The 14,894-nt window shown below is 38.7% G+C and overlaps 1 protein-coding gene across 2 annotated transcripts in view; it reads right to left on the bottom strand.

The window, feature by feature from the left end:
• Nucleotides 1–1,737: 1,737 nt before the first annotated feature.
• The window catches only part of gnas (GNAS complex locus), a 98,754-nt gene continuing 85,597 nt past the window's right edge, over nucleotides 1,738–14,894 (bottom strand). For both annotated transcript variants that reach the window (XM_053638209.1, XM_053638210.1), the window contains 4 exons: nucleotides 12,952–13,072; nucleotides 12,682–12,812; nucleotides 12,481–12,548; nucleotides 1,738–3,044 (listed from right to left, as the gene is read on the bottom strand). In XM_053638209.1, coding sequence (XP_053494184.1) covers nucleotides 2,898–3,044; nucleotides 12,481–12,548; nucleotides 12,682–12,812; nucleotides 12,952–13,072 — 467 coding nt within the window. In that variant the 3' untranslated portion in view covers nucleotides 1,738–2,897. The remainder of the gene's footprint in view (nucleotides 3,045–12,480; nucleotides 12,549–12,681; nucleotides 12,813–12,951; nucleotides 13,073–14,894) is intronic.

The raw sequence follows: 14,894 nt of genomic DNA, 5'->3' as shown, positions 1-14,894 counted from the left end.
TGCTTTTGAAATATACTTTGGGTCATTGTCCTGCAGTGTGAGGTGCCATCCAATGAATTTTGAAGTATTTGAATTAATCTGGGCAAATACAACAGCCCTATATACTTCAGAATAAACACTGCTGCTTTTGTCAGCAGTCAACTCATCAATAAATACAAGGGAACCAGTTCCACCATACATGTTCATGCCATAAGATGAGGTGATATGCATCTGATCATGAGTATCTCCTACCCTTGTCCATACGCTTCTCTTCAAATCATTCTAGTACAAGTTGATCTCTTCTGTCTGTAGAATGTTGTTCCATAATTGTATGGGCTTTTTAAAAGATGGTTTTGGTCAACTCTAATCTGGTCTTCCTGTTTTACCAATGGATTACATCTTGTGGTAAATCCTCTGTATTTACTCTGATGAAGTCTTCTCTTGATTTTGACTTTGGCAGAGATATGCCTACCTCTTGGAGGGTGTTCTTGATCTGGCCAACTGTCGTGAAAGAGTTTTTCTTCACCAGTGAAAGATTTCTACCCTAGTTGTCATTCACCACAGTTGTTTTCTGTGGTCTTTCTGAGCTTTTGGTGTTTCTGAGCTCATGATTGTGTTCTTTCTTTTTAAGAACATACCAAGTAGTTGATTTGGCCACATCTAATGTTTTTGCTATCTCTCTCATAGGTTTGTTTTGATTTTTGAGCCTAATGATGGCTTGTTTCATTGACAGTGACAGCTTTTTGGACTTCATATTTAGGGTTAACAGCAACACATTCCAAATGCAAATGCCAAACTAGCCTGGCCACTGAACAGCTGGGTCAGTTGTCCAATTACGGTACTTTAAGAAGGGGACCAATAAAAAGTGCCATCATTCCTTCAGTGTGTAACCAATTTGGGTGTAAATACCCTCTGTGCCCACTGTGAGTTCATGCTCATTATTTAATTTCAACTCTGCCTACTTTAGTAGACAGCTGAAACAACAATAACAAATCCCAAAATTCTCCAAATGATTATTATTATTTTTTAAATAAGGTAATATTCAGGTAATATAAGGTAATTATTTAATACCCAACTTTTATATATATATATATATATATATATATATATATATATATATATATATATATATATATATATAATGAGTACTACATAGCATCATTTGGTTCTTTTTTTGAATCCTAAAATACTGTATATATAAAGGTCTGGGCAAAAACACATAAAAGAGACAAAAGATGACAGGAGATGCATCAAAACAAAAAGTTGACAGTGACAGACAGCAGCTCCCCACACTCCTCTGATGAGGGCCTCCACATGGAATCCTCTGCTTTTGACCTAATACCAGTTTGCCATTTTTTTTTCTATTAATCAATATCCAGTTTGAGAAGAAATTAAAGAAATTTGTAGAAATTTAAAGAAATAAGTTTGGTTTTAGTTCAGTACAAAAATGCCCAATATTAAGCAACAGTGTGAAGAGACTGAAGAGTTTTCAGGTCACATGTGGAACAGTGAGAGAGGAATGAAGGAGGTAGGGTGGAGCTGAACAGCGCAATGTAACATTACCTTACTTATATCTTAGCTCATTTTACACGTACAATCATGATCAAGGCACAGGGAGCTTCTACAATTATTTTTTTCTTCAATAAAGTTGTACAAAATATTACATTTTACAGTCTGTACAAGAATAATGATCCAGCAAAGAAATAAAGATAAAGACAAAAAGCCAAGCCGAAGAGAGTAAGGGGAAGAGAGAGAGAGTAAAAATAGGAGCGACGAGTTGCTTGAATTTTGTGCCCCTTTTCCATATCATGGCATATTTTTTTAACTTAACTAGATTTTTTTACTCGCTCCTTTTTTTTTACTACACATTTCCCCCACATGTCAGTGTACAAGATGACTATAGAGACAGAGAGACAGACTGAGTGAGTGGGAGAGAATGTATAGTTATGGCATCTTGGAAAATGGAAGGTTAAAATTGTGAATAAAGGCATTATTTGCACACACATTGCATAACACTCAACAGATGAAACCATGAAACAGAAGAGCTGACGTGCTGTTACCAGAATACACAGATATATATCTGTGTGCACGCGCATATAAATTTTTTGCACTGTAATTGGCTGTTCTGCATGAATCTATGCATTGTATGTTCTCACTATTTCTCCATGTTGCATTTGGAGAAAAGAATCATGTGATGGTTCTTGTGTTTGAGTCATTCTCCGCTCTGCAAGCACAGCAACCTGGGGCTGAAAATACTCCATAATTCTACCCCCTTTTTAATCCTTTCAAGCAAACCATAAAGGTCTACATTCTTTCACGATGTCTTTGCAACAATCCATCATTTTCTCTTCTTCATGGGTTAGTCCATTTTTGACAGAACAGGAGAGACAACAGGCTCACTCAGGCAAAGAGTGGATTTTCACAATAGTGGTGTGCATGTGTGTGGTAAGTACATCATTAGAAACACATGGCTAATGTTTAACATACATAGGACAGAGGTTGTGGAGCAGAATTGTACACGTGTGTCTTTGTGAATGCCATACAAATATCTTCCTCATCCTGAGCAGAGCCTCAACAAGTGTGCAGGTATCTGGCAGTCCTGGTCAAACTTTTATTTTTTCCTTCTCTCTCAGCATATGTGTATGTATTCACTCTCTTTCTCATTTAACATTGGTGGTCATTGGCTATATTGTCTTTTCTGGATTGCACAGTCACCCTTGTTCATTAACAATACAGTATTCTCCTTGCCCCTCAGCTATCTCAGGATGGAGAAAGCCTATGTTTTTGTGTCTCTTATATGTTGCTGTGTGTCCTGGAAACTCATAAATAGTAAGTTTCATGGTAGCATTTTTTGGGGCATAAGTAGGACAGGAAGCCTGTAGAAAGTTCTAGACTGGGTTCCAGTGATGCTGTGGCAATCACAAGAGCTCATATTGCCGGAGATGCATGCGCTGGATGATGTCACGACAGTCATTGAACACTCGGCGGATGTTTTCTGTGTCCACAGCACAAGTGAAGTGTGGATAGCAGTAGTGGCGACCGTCCCCACTTGCTGTACTGATCCTCTGATGGACAGATCCAGTTTCAGATTAGGTATACACAGAGACAGTTATCCACAATTAATGGCTACATGAAAAAAAGTAATTGTCAAAAACTGTGAAAACATATTTCATTCATGCTCTCATTTATTCATTCAGTCGATAGATAGATAGACAGACAGATAGATAGATAGACAGATAGATAGATAGATAAACAGTCAAACCATGCTGATAGATTTATAGATTTTTGGCAGAATATCATGAGCTTAATTCTATAGAGTCATGAGGAAACAGACAGCATAAAATCTAGCAGGAGTTTCAGCCTCAGGACTTTCCACTCACGAGATATCGATTGTCTGATATCTTTGTACTATTTTTTGGCCACAGTCTTCAAAATGCTGAAGGCTTCAATCTGACTTGCTCTATGAACTTCCATACAGTGATTTTCAGTGCGGGAGAAAATACGCTGTATGGCCAAAGGTTTGTGGACACCTAACCATCACAACCACATGCTTTTTGAACATCCTGTTTCAATTCCCGGAGCGTGGCTGTTGGGGTTTACCCATTCAGCTACAAGAGCATTACTGGGGTCAGACAATTATATCGGGCAAGAAGGCCTGGGGACAGTGAATATTCCAGTTCATCCTAAAGGTACTCAGTGTGGTTAAGGTTATGGCTCTGTGCAGGCCAATCGTGTTCTTCCACTCCACCTGTGGCAAACCATGTCTTCATTGACCCCGCTTTGTGCACAGGGGCATTGTTATGTTGGAACAAGTTTGGGCCTCTTAGTTCCAGTAAAAGGGAATCTTCATGCTACAGCATACAAAAACATTCTATACAATAGTGTACTTCCAACTTTGTTGCAACAGTTTAGGGAAGGCCCACATATGGGTGTGATGGTCAGGTGTCCACAAATTTTTGGTCATATAGTGTCTGTGTCTAGCAACAGGATACAGGAATTGGTCTGTGGTATGCCATCTGCTATGTCAGTCAAAATGCTCTTTCTTTGTCTGTGGGCATTTACTGGCTATGTTTGTTGATGAAGCATATCGGATACTCTAGCAGATGCTAGAGGTCTGCCTTGCAAGACTAAGTAAAAGTCTCCCAGCTGGCTTCTAGGTATAGCTATTAACTATTGTCTACAGCTCATCTATTGATGAGCTGTAGACAAGCTTTAGATGAGCTGTAGATGAGCTTTGTGGATAATGTTTGCAATCTATTAAAACACTGGGCACTGACATTGAAATGTATTTGTTCACTTTCTTCACATCGTCTGATGTGCAACATGCTTATGTTGCACATCAGACGATGTGAAGAAAGTGAACAAGTACATTTCAGATGTTTGTCCAAAGCATGTCTGTACATACTACAAATACTTTAAAGTATTTGTAGTATGTACAGACATGCTTTGGACAAAAATCTCAAAGTTAGGGAGCAAGCTAACACTTCATGCTTGTTTGAAACCTGAAATTGATAATAATTGTATACTAATATTACTTAAGGATGTCGTTATTTCATATCATTTAGTCACGGTCTACAGTTGATGCCCAAAGTTTATATACACCTAAGCTACATATATTCAATCTCATTTTTTCACAACTCCACACATTTCATGCTACCATACATTTCCTTTTCCTTTGGCAGGTCAATTAGAGGTAATTTAAAAATTAATTAATTAGAGACTATATCAGAATTCCCGTGGGTCAGTTTGCAAGTTTGTAAATACTGTCTCTTTAAAAAGTCTGAAAAATTCCACAAATTGATGTAATGATTTTTAGAAGTGTCTGATTGACCAATTATTACATTTAGGAGTTAATGGGAGTAACGTGACTGTAAAATGGCCTGTCTTTAGAGACTGTGCCTTTTTGACCTTGATACCATGGTAAAATCCAAGCAATTCAGCCAGGACCTCAAAAACAATTGTGGACTTTCAAGCAATTTCCAAACAACTGGAGGTAACAAGAGCATCTGTACAAACACCTGTATGTAAATATAATATTCTTGGGACCAAATAGACACTTATGCAGTAAAGAGGCACTAATTAACTCCCAGAGATGAAGGAACTTTGGTCCGATAGGTTCAACTGAACCTCAAGACAACAACAAAAAGAACTGGTGAAGAAGCCAGAGGCATCAGGTATCAAACTATGCACATCATACATTAAGAGAGTCCTACATCGCCATGGCCTGGCTGTCATGCAAGGAAGATGCTCCCATTCTAAGACTAGCATAAAAAAAGCCAGACTGAAGTTTGCAGGTGATCAGCCTTTTGGAGGAGTGTTCTCTGGTCAGAAACAGAAACTGTCTGCCCATAATGATCAGTGTTCTGTGAAGGAGTAAAATGGGTGAGGCTTTTAATCTGCAGAACACCATCCTGGGTGGCAGCATCATGATGTCAGGGTGAAGGGACTGGTGCACTTAAGAAAATAGATAGAATCATGGGGAAGAATGATTATTTAGAAATACTGAAGCAACACCTGAAGACATCAGCCAGAAAGTTAAAACTTGGTTGCAACTGGGTCTTCCATGAGGACAATGATCCTAAGCATACCTCCAAAGTAATAATATGCCTTAAAGACAACAAATGAAAGCATTGGAGTGACCATCACAAATACCTGACCTGAATCCCATAGAAAATGTGTGTATTGAACTGAAAAACCATGTCTGAGCAAGAAGGCCCAAAAACCTAACTGACTCACACTAGTTTGTTCAGGAGAAATGGGCAAAAATTGTGGCAACATATCGTGAGAAGTTTGTGGAAGGCAATCCCAATATGATTCAAGTTCAAGCAATTAGCTGGAGCAAAAAGCTGAAATAAATCTGTCTCATAGCGACGATTTTGAAATGACTTCTTATGGAAATAAAGCAGATACCCAAATCGACTTAACACTGCAAATGTATGGTAACAGGAAATGTGCGGACTTGAAAAATTTAGTTTGAATGTCTTTAGCCTGGGTATATATAAACGTTTGGCCCCAACTTTACTTTATTTGTACAAGGTTATCAGTAGCATGTTAACTGAGGTAAATGAACCCTTATTCCTACTCTCTGATCCCATTTCTGCTCGTCAAATGTCTGTGAAACTTGTTCAGTTGTTGAATGTTTTTATGTTAATACAAATATTTACACATGTTAAGAAATTTGCTGGAAATAAAAGCAGTTGAATGTTAGAGGACGTTTCTTTTTTTGTTGTGTTTATTTGGACAGTGTCAGTTTTTAGTAATTTTGCCTCTGTATACCACCACAATGGATTTGAAATGAAGCAATCAAGATGTTATTGAAGTGTAGACGTTCAACTTTAATTCAAGGGGTTTAACAAAAGTACTGCATTAATGGTTTAGGAATTACAGCCATTTTTTCATACTTCTACCATTTTCACAGGCTCATAAGTAATTGGACAATTGACTGATAAGCAGTTTCATGGCCAGCTGTGGTCTGTTTCCTCGTTAATTCATGAAAAATTAAGGAGATAAAAGGTCTGGAGTTGACTCATTGTTCATGGGAACTTTCAAAATGGAGTCCAAAGAGGTATCGATGCAAGTGAACAGACCTATCAAAGAGATAGCAGAAACTTTAGGAGTGGCCAAATCAACAATTTGGTACATTCTTAAAAAGAAGGAATGCATTGGCAAGCTCAGCAACACCAAAAGGCCTGGAAGACCATGGAAGACAACTAAATCACAGAATTATTTCCTTGTAGAAGAAAACCCCCTTCACAACATCTAGTCAAGTCAAGAACACACTCTGGAGGAGATAGGCACATCTTCAAAGTCTGCAATAAAGAGACACCTCATTGAATGTAAATACACATGCGTGGCTGTGGCTCAGATGGTAGAGCGGGTTGTCCACTAATCGTAGGGTTGGCGGTTCCGATTCCGATGGCGGTGGCGATTCCCAGCCCACATGCCGAATTGCAAGACACTGAACCATAAGTTGCTCCCGATGGCAAGTTAGCGCCTTGCATGGCAGCTCTGCTACCATTGGGGTGTGTGTGTGAATGGGTGAATGAGACGCAGTGTAAATTGCTTTGGAACCGCTAAAAAGCGCTATATAAGTGCAGACCAGACCATTTACATATGGTTAACCTCAAGATGCTTACCACTGGTAACACTGAAGAACAGAAAGGCCAGATTAGACTTTGCTAAAAACCTCTAAAAAAGCCTGCCCAGTTCTGTATGCCTCAGCATACCACATCATCTGTCAAACATGGTGGAGGACATGGCATGGGCATGGGCTGCTAATGGAATTGGGACACTGCTGTTTATTTTCTGCTCAGATCCAGTCAAATACTGCAAAACAGATAGGATGATGCCTTACAGTATACAGTGCCCTCCACTAATATTGGCACCCTTGGTAAAGATGAGCCAAGAAGGCTGTGAAAAATTGTCTTTATTGTTTAACTTTTTGATCTTTTGTTTAAAAAAATTCACAAACATACTCTGCTCTCATGGATATCAAACAATTGGAAATAAACACAGGTTTATCAAAAAAAAAAATCTTTGTTAAATATAGGTGTGCAACAATTATTGGCACCCTTTTAGTCAATACTTTGTGCTACCTCCCTTTGCCAAGATAACAGCTCTGAGTCTTCTCCTATAATACCTGATGAGGTTCAAGAATACATGGCAATGGTTCTGAAATCATACAAACTATCTCCAGATCTTTTAAATTTCCTGAATGATCCTTTAAATTTCCTGAATGAATCCTCCATACAGAATCTCTCCAGACCCTTCAAATTTTGAGATCCATGCTGGTGGACTCTCCTCTTCAGTTCACTCCACAGGTTTTCTATGGGTTTCAGGTCAGGGGACTGGGATGGTCATGGCAGGACCTTGATTTAGTGGTCAGTAAACCATTTTTGCGTTGATTTTGATGTATGTTTTGGATCATTGTCCTGCTGGAAGATCCAACCACGGCCCATTTGAAGCTTTCTGGCATAGGCAGTCAGGTTTTCATTTAATATCTGTTGATATTTGATAGAGTCCATGATTCCATGTATCCTAACAAAATGTCCAGGTCCTCTGGCAGAAAAACAGACCCAAAACATTAAACAGCCACTACCATATTTGGGCATGAGGTACTTTTCCATCTGGCTACCTCTCTGTGTGCGCCAAAACCACCTCTATTGTTTATGGCCAAAAAGCTCTATTTTGGTTTCATCTGACCACAGACCCCGATCCCATTTGAAGGTCCAGTAGTGTCTGGCAAACTGAAGATTCTTGAATTTGTTTTTGGATGAGAGTAGAGACTTTTTTCTTTAAGCCCTTCCAAAAAACTTGTGGTGATGTAGGTGACTTCGGATTGTAGTTTTGGAGACTTTCTGACCCCAAGATGCAACTAACTTCTGCAGTTCTCCAGCTGTGATCCTTGGAGATTTTTTGGCTGCTTGAACCTTCTTCTTCACGGTGTGTTGAGACGATATAGACACATGTCCTCTTCCAGGTTGATTCATGATATTTCCTGTTGACTGGAACTTCTTAATTATTGCCCTGATGGTGGAAATGGGCATTTTCAATGCTCGTGCTATTTTCTTATAGACACTTCCCATTTTGTGAAGCTCAAAAACCTTTTGCTGCACATCACAGCTATATTCCTTGGTCTTATTCATTGTTATGAATGACTAACAGAATTTGGCCTACGTGTTACCTCATATTTATACCCCTGTGAGACAGGAAGTCATGGTTGAACAATTTCCTGTTCCTAGTCAACCAGGTGTACTAAAAAAATGTAAAATATCAATGGGAAAATACTTCAGTTATATTTTTATCATATGAATTAATAGGGGTGCCAATAATTGTTGCACACATATATTTAATAAAGCTCTTTTTTTTAATAAACCTGTGTTGTGTTTGCAATTGTGATATCCATTGGAGCAAAGTTTTTTTGTCAATTTTTTAAACAAAATATCAAAAGGTTAAACAATATAGACAATTTTCACAGCCTTCTTTGCTCATATTTACCAAGGGTGTTAATATTAGTGGAGGACACTGTAGATGGATAATGACCCAAAACACACTGTGATACGTTTAGCAACCCAAGCACGTCTTAAGGCAAATAAAAGGAATGTTCTTTTATGGCCGAGTCAATCACCTTTCCTCAATCCAAATGAGCATGCTTTTCAAGGCAAAAGGCAGACAGACCCACAAACAAGGAGCTACTGAAGCGACAGTAATGGCCTGGCAAATTAACAGGGAGTCACTGACTGCAAAGAATTCTAATATTTATGATTGTTAGGTTGTCCAATTACTTTTGACCTTGTAAAAATCGAAGGACTTTGTAACAGGTAATGCAATTTTTTAAAACCTCTTGAGTTAAAGCTTAAAGTCTACACTTCAATATAGATTGCTTCATTTCAAATCCACAATTGTGTCACTGTCCAAATACTTATGGACCTCTGTATGTGCAGTGCATCCGGAAAGTATTCACAGCGCTTCACTTTTCCCACATTTTGTTATGTTACAGCCTTATTCCAAAATGGATTAAAGTCATTATTTTCCTCAAAATTCTACAAACAATACCCCATAATGACAACGTGAAAGAAGTTTGTTTGAAATCTTTGCAAATTTATTAAAAGTAAAAAACAAAAAAAGCACATGTACATAAGTATTCACAGCCTTTGCTCAATACTTTGTTGCCACTGAAAAACATCCCCACAGCATGATGCTTCCACCACCATGCTTCACTGTAGGGATGGTATTGGCCAGGTGATGACTGGTGCCTGGTTTCCTCCAGACATGACGCTTGCCATTCAGGCCAAAGAGTTCAATCTTTGTTTCATCATGGTCTGAGAGTCCTTCAGGTGCCTTTTGGCAAACTCCAGGTGGACTGTCATGTGCCTTTTACTGAGGAGTGGCTTCTGTCTGGCCATTCTACCATTCAGGCCTGATGTATGAAGTTTTGCAGAGATGGTTGTTCTTCTGGAAGGTTCTCCTCTCTCCACAGAGACACGCTGGAGCTCTGTCAGAGTGACCATCGGGTTTTTGGTCACCTCCCTGTCTAAGGCCCTTCTCCCCCGGTCGCTCAGTTTGGCCGGGCGGCCAGCTCTAGGAAGAGTCCTGCTGGTTCCAGACTTCTTCCATTTACGGATGATGGAGGCCACTGTGCTCACTGGGGCCTTCAATGCTGCAGAAATGTTTCTGTATCCTAACCCAGATCTGTGCCTCGATATAATCCTGTCTCGGAGGTCTCCAGACAATTCCTTGGACTTCATGGCTTGGATTGTGCTCTGACATGCATTGTTAACTGTGGGACCTTATATAGACAGGTGTGTGCCTTTCCAAATCATGCCCAATCACCTGAATTTACCACAGGTGGACTCCAATCAAGTTTTAGAAACATCTCAAGGATGATCAGTGGAAACAGGATGCACCTGAGCTCAATTTGTGTCATGGCAAAGGCTGTGAATACTTATATACAATTGCTTTTTTTGTTTTTTATTTTTAATAAATTTGCAAAGATTTCAAACAAAATTCTTTCATGTTGTCATTATGGGGTATTGTTTGTAGAATTTTGAGGAAAATAATTCATTTAATCCATTTTGGAATAAGGCTGTAACATAACAAAATGTGGGAAAAGTGATGCGCTGTGAATACTTTCCGGATGCACTGTGTGTGTGTGTGTGTGTGTAATATATAATATACACACACACACACACACACACACACACACACACACAGTGGGGGAAATAAGTATCGAATGCGTTAACATTTTGTTCAGTAAATATATTTCCAATGAGGTTATTCACATGAAATTTTGACCAGACTTTGGTATCAACTCAAGAAATCCAAACATTAAAGTCCATAAATGAAGTTGTGTGTAATAAAGTGGATTGACACAGGAAAAAAAGTATTTGACACGCTAACTAAAATGTATTTAATACTTAGTGGAGAAGCCTTTGTTTGTAATGACAGCTTCAAGATGCTTCCTGAAATTAAGAAATTAATCGACCGCAGTATTCAGGTGTGATTTTGGCCCGTTCTTCTAAACATACTGTCTTTAAATCTTGTTCAGTTGGATTCCAGTCAGGTGATTGACTGGGCCATTCTAACACCTTGATTTTTTTTCTCTGAAACCATTTCAGAGTTTCCTTTGCTGTATGCTTTGGATCGTTGTCCTGCTGGAAGGTCCATCCATGTCTCATCTTCATCATCCTGGTGGATGGCAGCAGATTCTTCTCAAGAATCTTCCAGTAAAGGGCTCTATTCATCCACACACCATAATGCTTCACCTCCAAACTTCACTGTTGGTGTAGTGTTTTAAGGGTGATGTGCAGTGACATTTCTTCTCCAAACATGGTGTGTAGTATGACAGCCAAAAAATTTAATTTTGCTCTCGTCTGACCAGACTACACTCTCCCAGTATTTCATAGGCTTGTCCAAATTATTTGTAGTCAACTTTAAACTAGCTTCGACATGCCTTTTCTTTAGTAATGGAGTCTTGTGGGGTGAGCATGAGCAGTGGAGTGCAATGCCTGTTGTTTTCTCTGTGACGATGGCACCTGCTGCCTCCAAGTGTTTCTGGAGCTCTTTCCGAGTGATCCTTGGCTCTTGGGCTACTCTTCTGACTATTCTTCTGACTCCCTGGTCAGAAATCTTGCGAGGAGCTCCTGTGCGGGGCCGGTTGATGACAGAGTGATGTTGCTTCCACTTGCGGATAATGACCCCAATGGTGCTTACTGGAAGATTCAGAAGTTTTGAAATATTTCTGTATCCGATTCCATCAATATGTTTCGCAACAATAAGGCTGTGAAGGTCTTGGGAGAGCTCTTTGCTTTTACCCATCATGAGATGTTTCTTGTGTGACACCATGGTAACAAAAAGCCTTTTTATAGACCATCAATTTACTAACCCAGCTGATATTAATTTGCACAGATAGGGGGTATAATTACTTATGGATTTCAGCTGGTTCCTTGCCTTACCTTGCCTTGGAGAACTGCTTTTTCCTAGCATGTTCAATACTTTTTTCCTGTGTCATTCCACTTTATTACACATAACTTTATTTATGGACTTTAATGTTGTGAATTCTTTATAGTTGCAGATTTCTTGAGTTAATACTGATGTCTGGTGAAAACTTCATGTGAATAGCCTCATTGGAAATATATTTACTGAAAAAAATGCTGATGCGTTCAATACTTATTTCCCCCACTGTATACACTAACACACACACACACACACACACACACACACACACACACAAATACATATATAGGGGAATGTGTTGGGCTGGGAGTGTTTCCAAATGAGTTACTCATAGAATCCTTGAACCTCCACAGAGCAATATTAGTCCACAGAACATTAGTCGATATAACCTATGGAATATAGAATGTATAAAAGCAAGTTCTCTGTGATCAAAAGTATATGACCAACTGAGGAAAAACATAAAATTAAAATCTGTGTGCGTGTGTGTATATGCATAGTGGAGTAGCAGTGTGTTCATGCTGTATTAGAGCAGTTGAATCCACTCACCAGGAACTCATCCCGGATGAAATATTTTGCTCTTGTAACTCGAGGGTCCTCCCCAAGTTCAGGTGTAGCTAGAAACAGAAAATGTTTAGCAGGAAATGCACAATGCATTTTGGGTATTTTATATTTGCATTTGCGGAAGAGAAGAGAAAAAAAAGAGAAGGAACAAGAGACAGTCAAATGTAGTGTGTGGTTTTTACTGACCATCATCTGGTGTAGTGTAGCGTGAAAACTCTGGGAAATACTCCTCTATTTTCGATTTTCCAGCCAGAACCTTCTCGGCTAGCAGGTCTTGCTTATTTAGGAAAAGAATGACAGAAATGGTTCGAAGCCATCTGGAGATGGTAGGGTTGGTGGGGTGAAAATGTAAAAAAAAAAAAATTAGTCAATGCAAAGGAGATAAGATACAACCACATATTATTATCAAACAGATTTTCATAAATGAAGACTAACAAAAACAACAATATGCCCTACCTATTGTTCCATATGTTCTTGAACAGGTTCAATGCCTCCTGTAGACGGTTGGTTTGATTGTCTTCTCGGATGACCATATTGTAGCTACTGCTGGCCACCACAAATATAATGGCAGTCACATCTACAACCACACAGATATTAAATCACACAGCAATCCACAATAATCAGCTCCACACTAAAGGCATGACAGGTCTTGCTGTATTTGGAAAATAGTATACATCTTTAGACAATTAGTCATTTAGAAAATAATGAATGGCATGGAAAAGATTACATTAAAGATTACAAGAAATGTGTGAAATGTGTCATGTGTTTACTTCTAAACACATACTTATTTAGGAGCACTAAATAATAAACTCTATATAATATCCTGATCATATATACTGGCATCATTAAGCGTTTGTGGTCTGTCTGTCATTACAATTACAATGATTACAAATGACTTTCAGTCGCCTTCCTAAGGAAAATGTTAAAACGCTATATGATTAACACAACACAGTGGAACTGGAAAAAACTCGTTCGTCAACCTTGCTTACACATAGTTTGGTGCATAAACTGTGCCTATGAATATTTGTACACATAGAATGTGATTTATCAAGTCCTTCTTGTGTGTCAGGACGTGTGTACTCATGCACTCATTATGAGGAGCTCCCATCTTGCTTATTGTCAATTGTATCGGCATAACTGACAGCGTAATTATTGATTTCATTGCACACAAGAAGGTGCAAACAGGTAACAGGTGATATCCTATAACACGCACATCTGAAGATTGGCTGGAATGATTCATTGCTTGAAGATGTGGCACACTCAGAATTGCAATGAGTTTTTAAGAAGCAGGAACCTCTTTGCTGAGAGTGATGTGTGGCTCATCAGTCGATTTCTATTGCCCAGTGCAATTTTAGTTGATCTCTGTTTTAGGGCTTTTAGCCACATTTCAATGAGAAATTGGAGACAGGTCTGGCATTTCCCAACCTTGAGCTGAATAATGTCGTCATACAAGACGTCATATATGACGTACATTACATTTACAAATACGGCAACAGAAAAGACCACACTAATAATGAGGGATTTACACACCATCAGAGTATTTAGAAATGTAATTGGAGCAATAGAATGTACACATGCAGCCATAAAATCTAAAACAAGCCATTTTGGTTTCATTCTACTTCATGCAACTGTATCTTTATTGGTATTCATCTTCCTAGACCTTTTAACATGCTCCATGTCATCTTCAACAAGCACTGCCACGAGTAGGCTACTGGGCCTTTTAATGGTAAGTTGTTTGGAGGCGTTTCTTTAAGCAAATGCATGTGGCTGTGCATGAGCAGAGCATTTTAGAAGATTATTATTATTTATTATTAAGATGATTATTATTATTAGATTATGTGCGAGATTATTCAACGCCCAATAAATCATAAATGCCAATTCCCTTATGCACTCTGGTAGTTCTTATGTGCACAAATTCAAAGCTTCTTGTTAAATGAGCTGAATTTATTTAGACAGTTGCCTCCAAAAGTATTGGAACAGCAAGGCCAATTCTTTTGTTTTTCCTATACACTGAAGACATTTGCATTTGCAATCAAAAATTGGAACCTTTTGTTTGAACCCACCCAAGTGATCAAAAATATTGGAACATGTGACGACAGCTGTTACTTGTTGCTTAGGTGTGCTCTGTTAAATTGATTGTTTAAACAATTAATAGCTCTGAATGTGTAGGCATCACAATCCCCCATTTGAATAAGACTTCAAGAGCAGTCTTATTTTCTCCCTGGTCATGGTCAATTCCCCCCTTTCACATCAGTCAGCTCTCCCCTTTCACACGACAGCTATCAACCAAGATTTTTATTTGTCATATATACAGTTATATACAGTATATAACTTGCAGTGAAATGAAAACCTGGCCTATTTCTCTTTAGACTGTGCATTAAATACTACAACCCCAATTC

This window comes from Ictalurus furcatus, chromosome 12 (genome assembly GCF_023375685.1).
Source record: "Ictalurus furcatus strain D&B chromosome 12, Billie_1.0, whole genome shotgun sequence".
Lineage (NCBI taxonomy): Eukaryota > Metazoa > Chordata > Actinopteri > Siluriformes > Ictaluridae > Ictalurus > Ictalurus furcatus.
The sequence above is the reverse complement of the archived record's forward strand: the minus strand, read 5'-3'. Positions and strand labels throughout refer to the sequence as shown.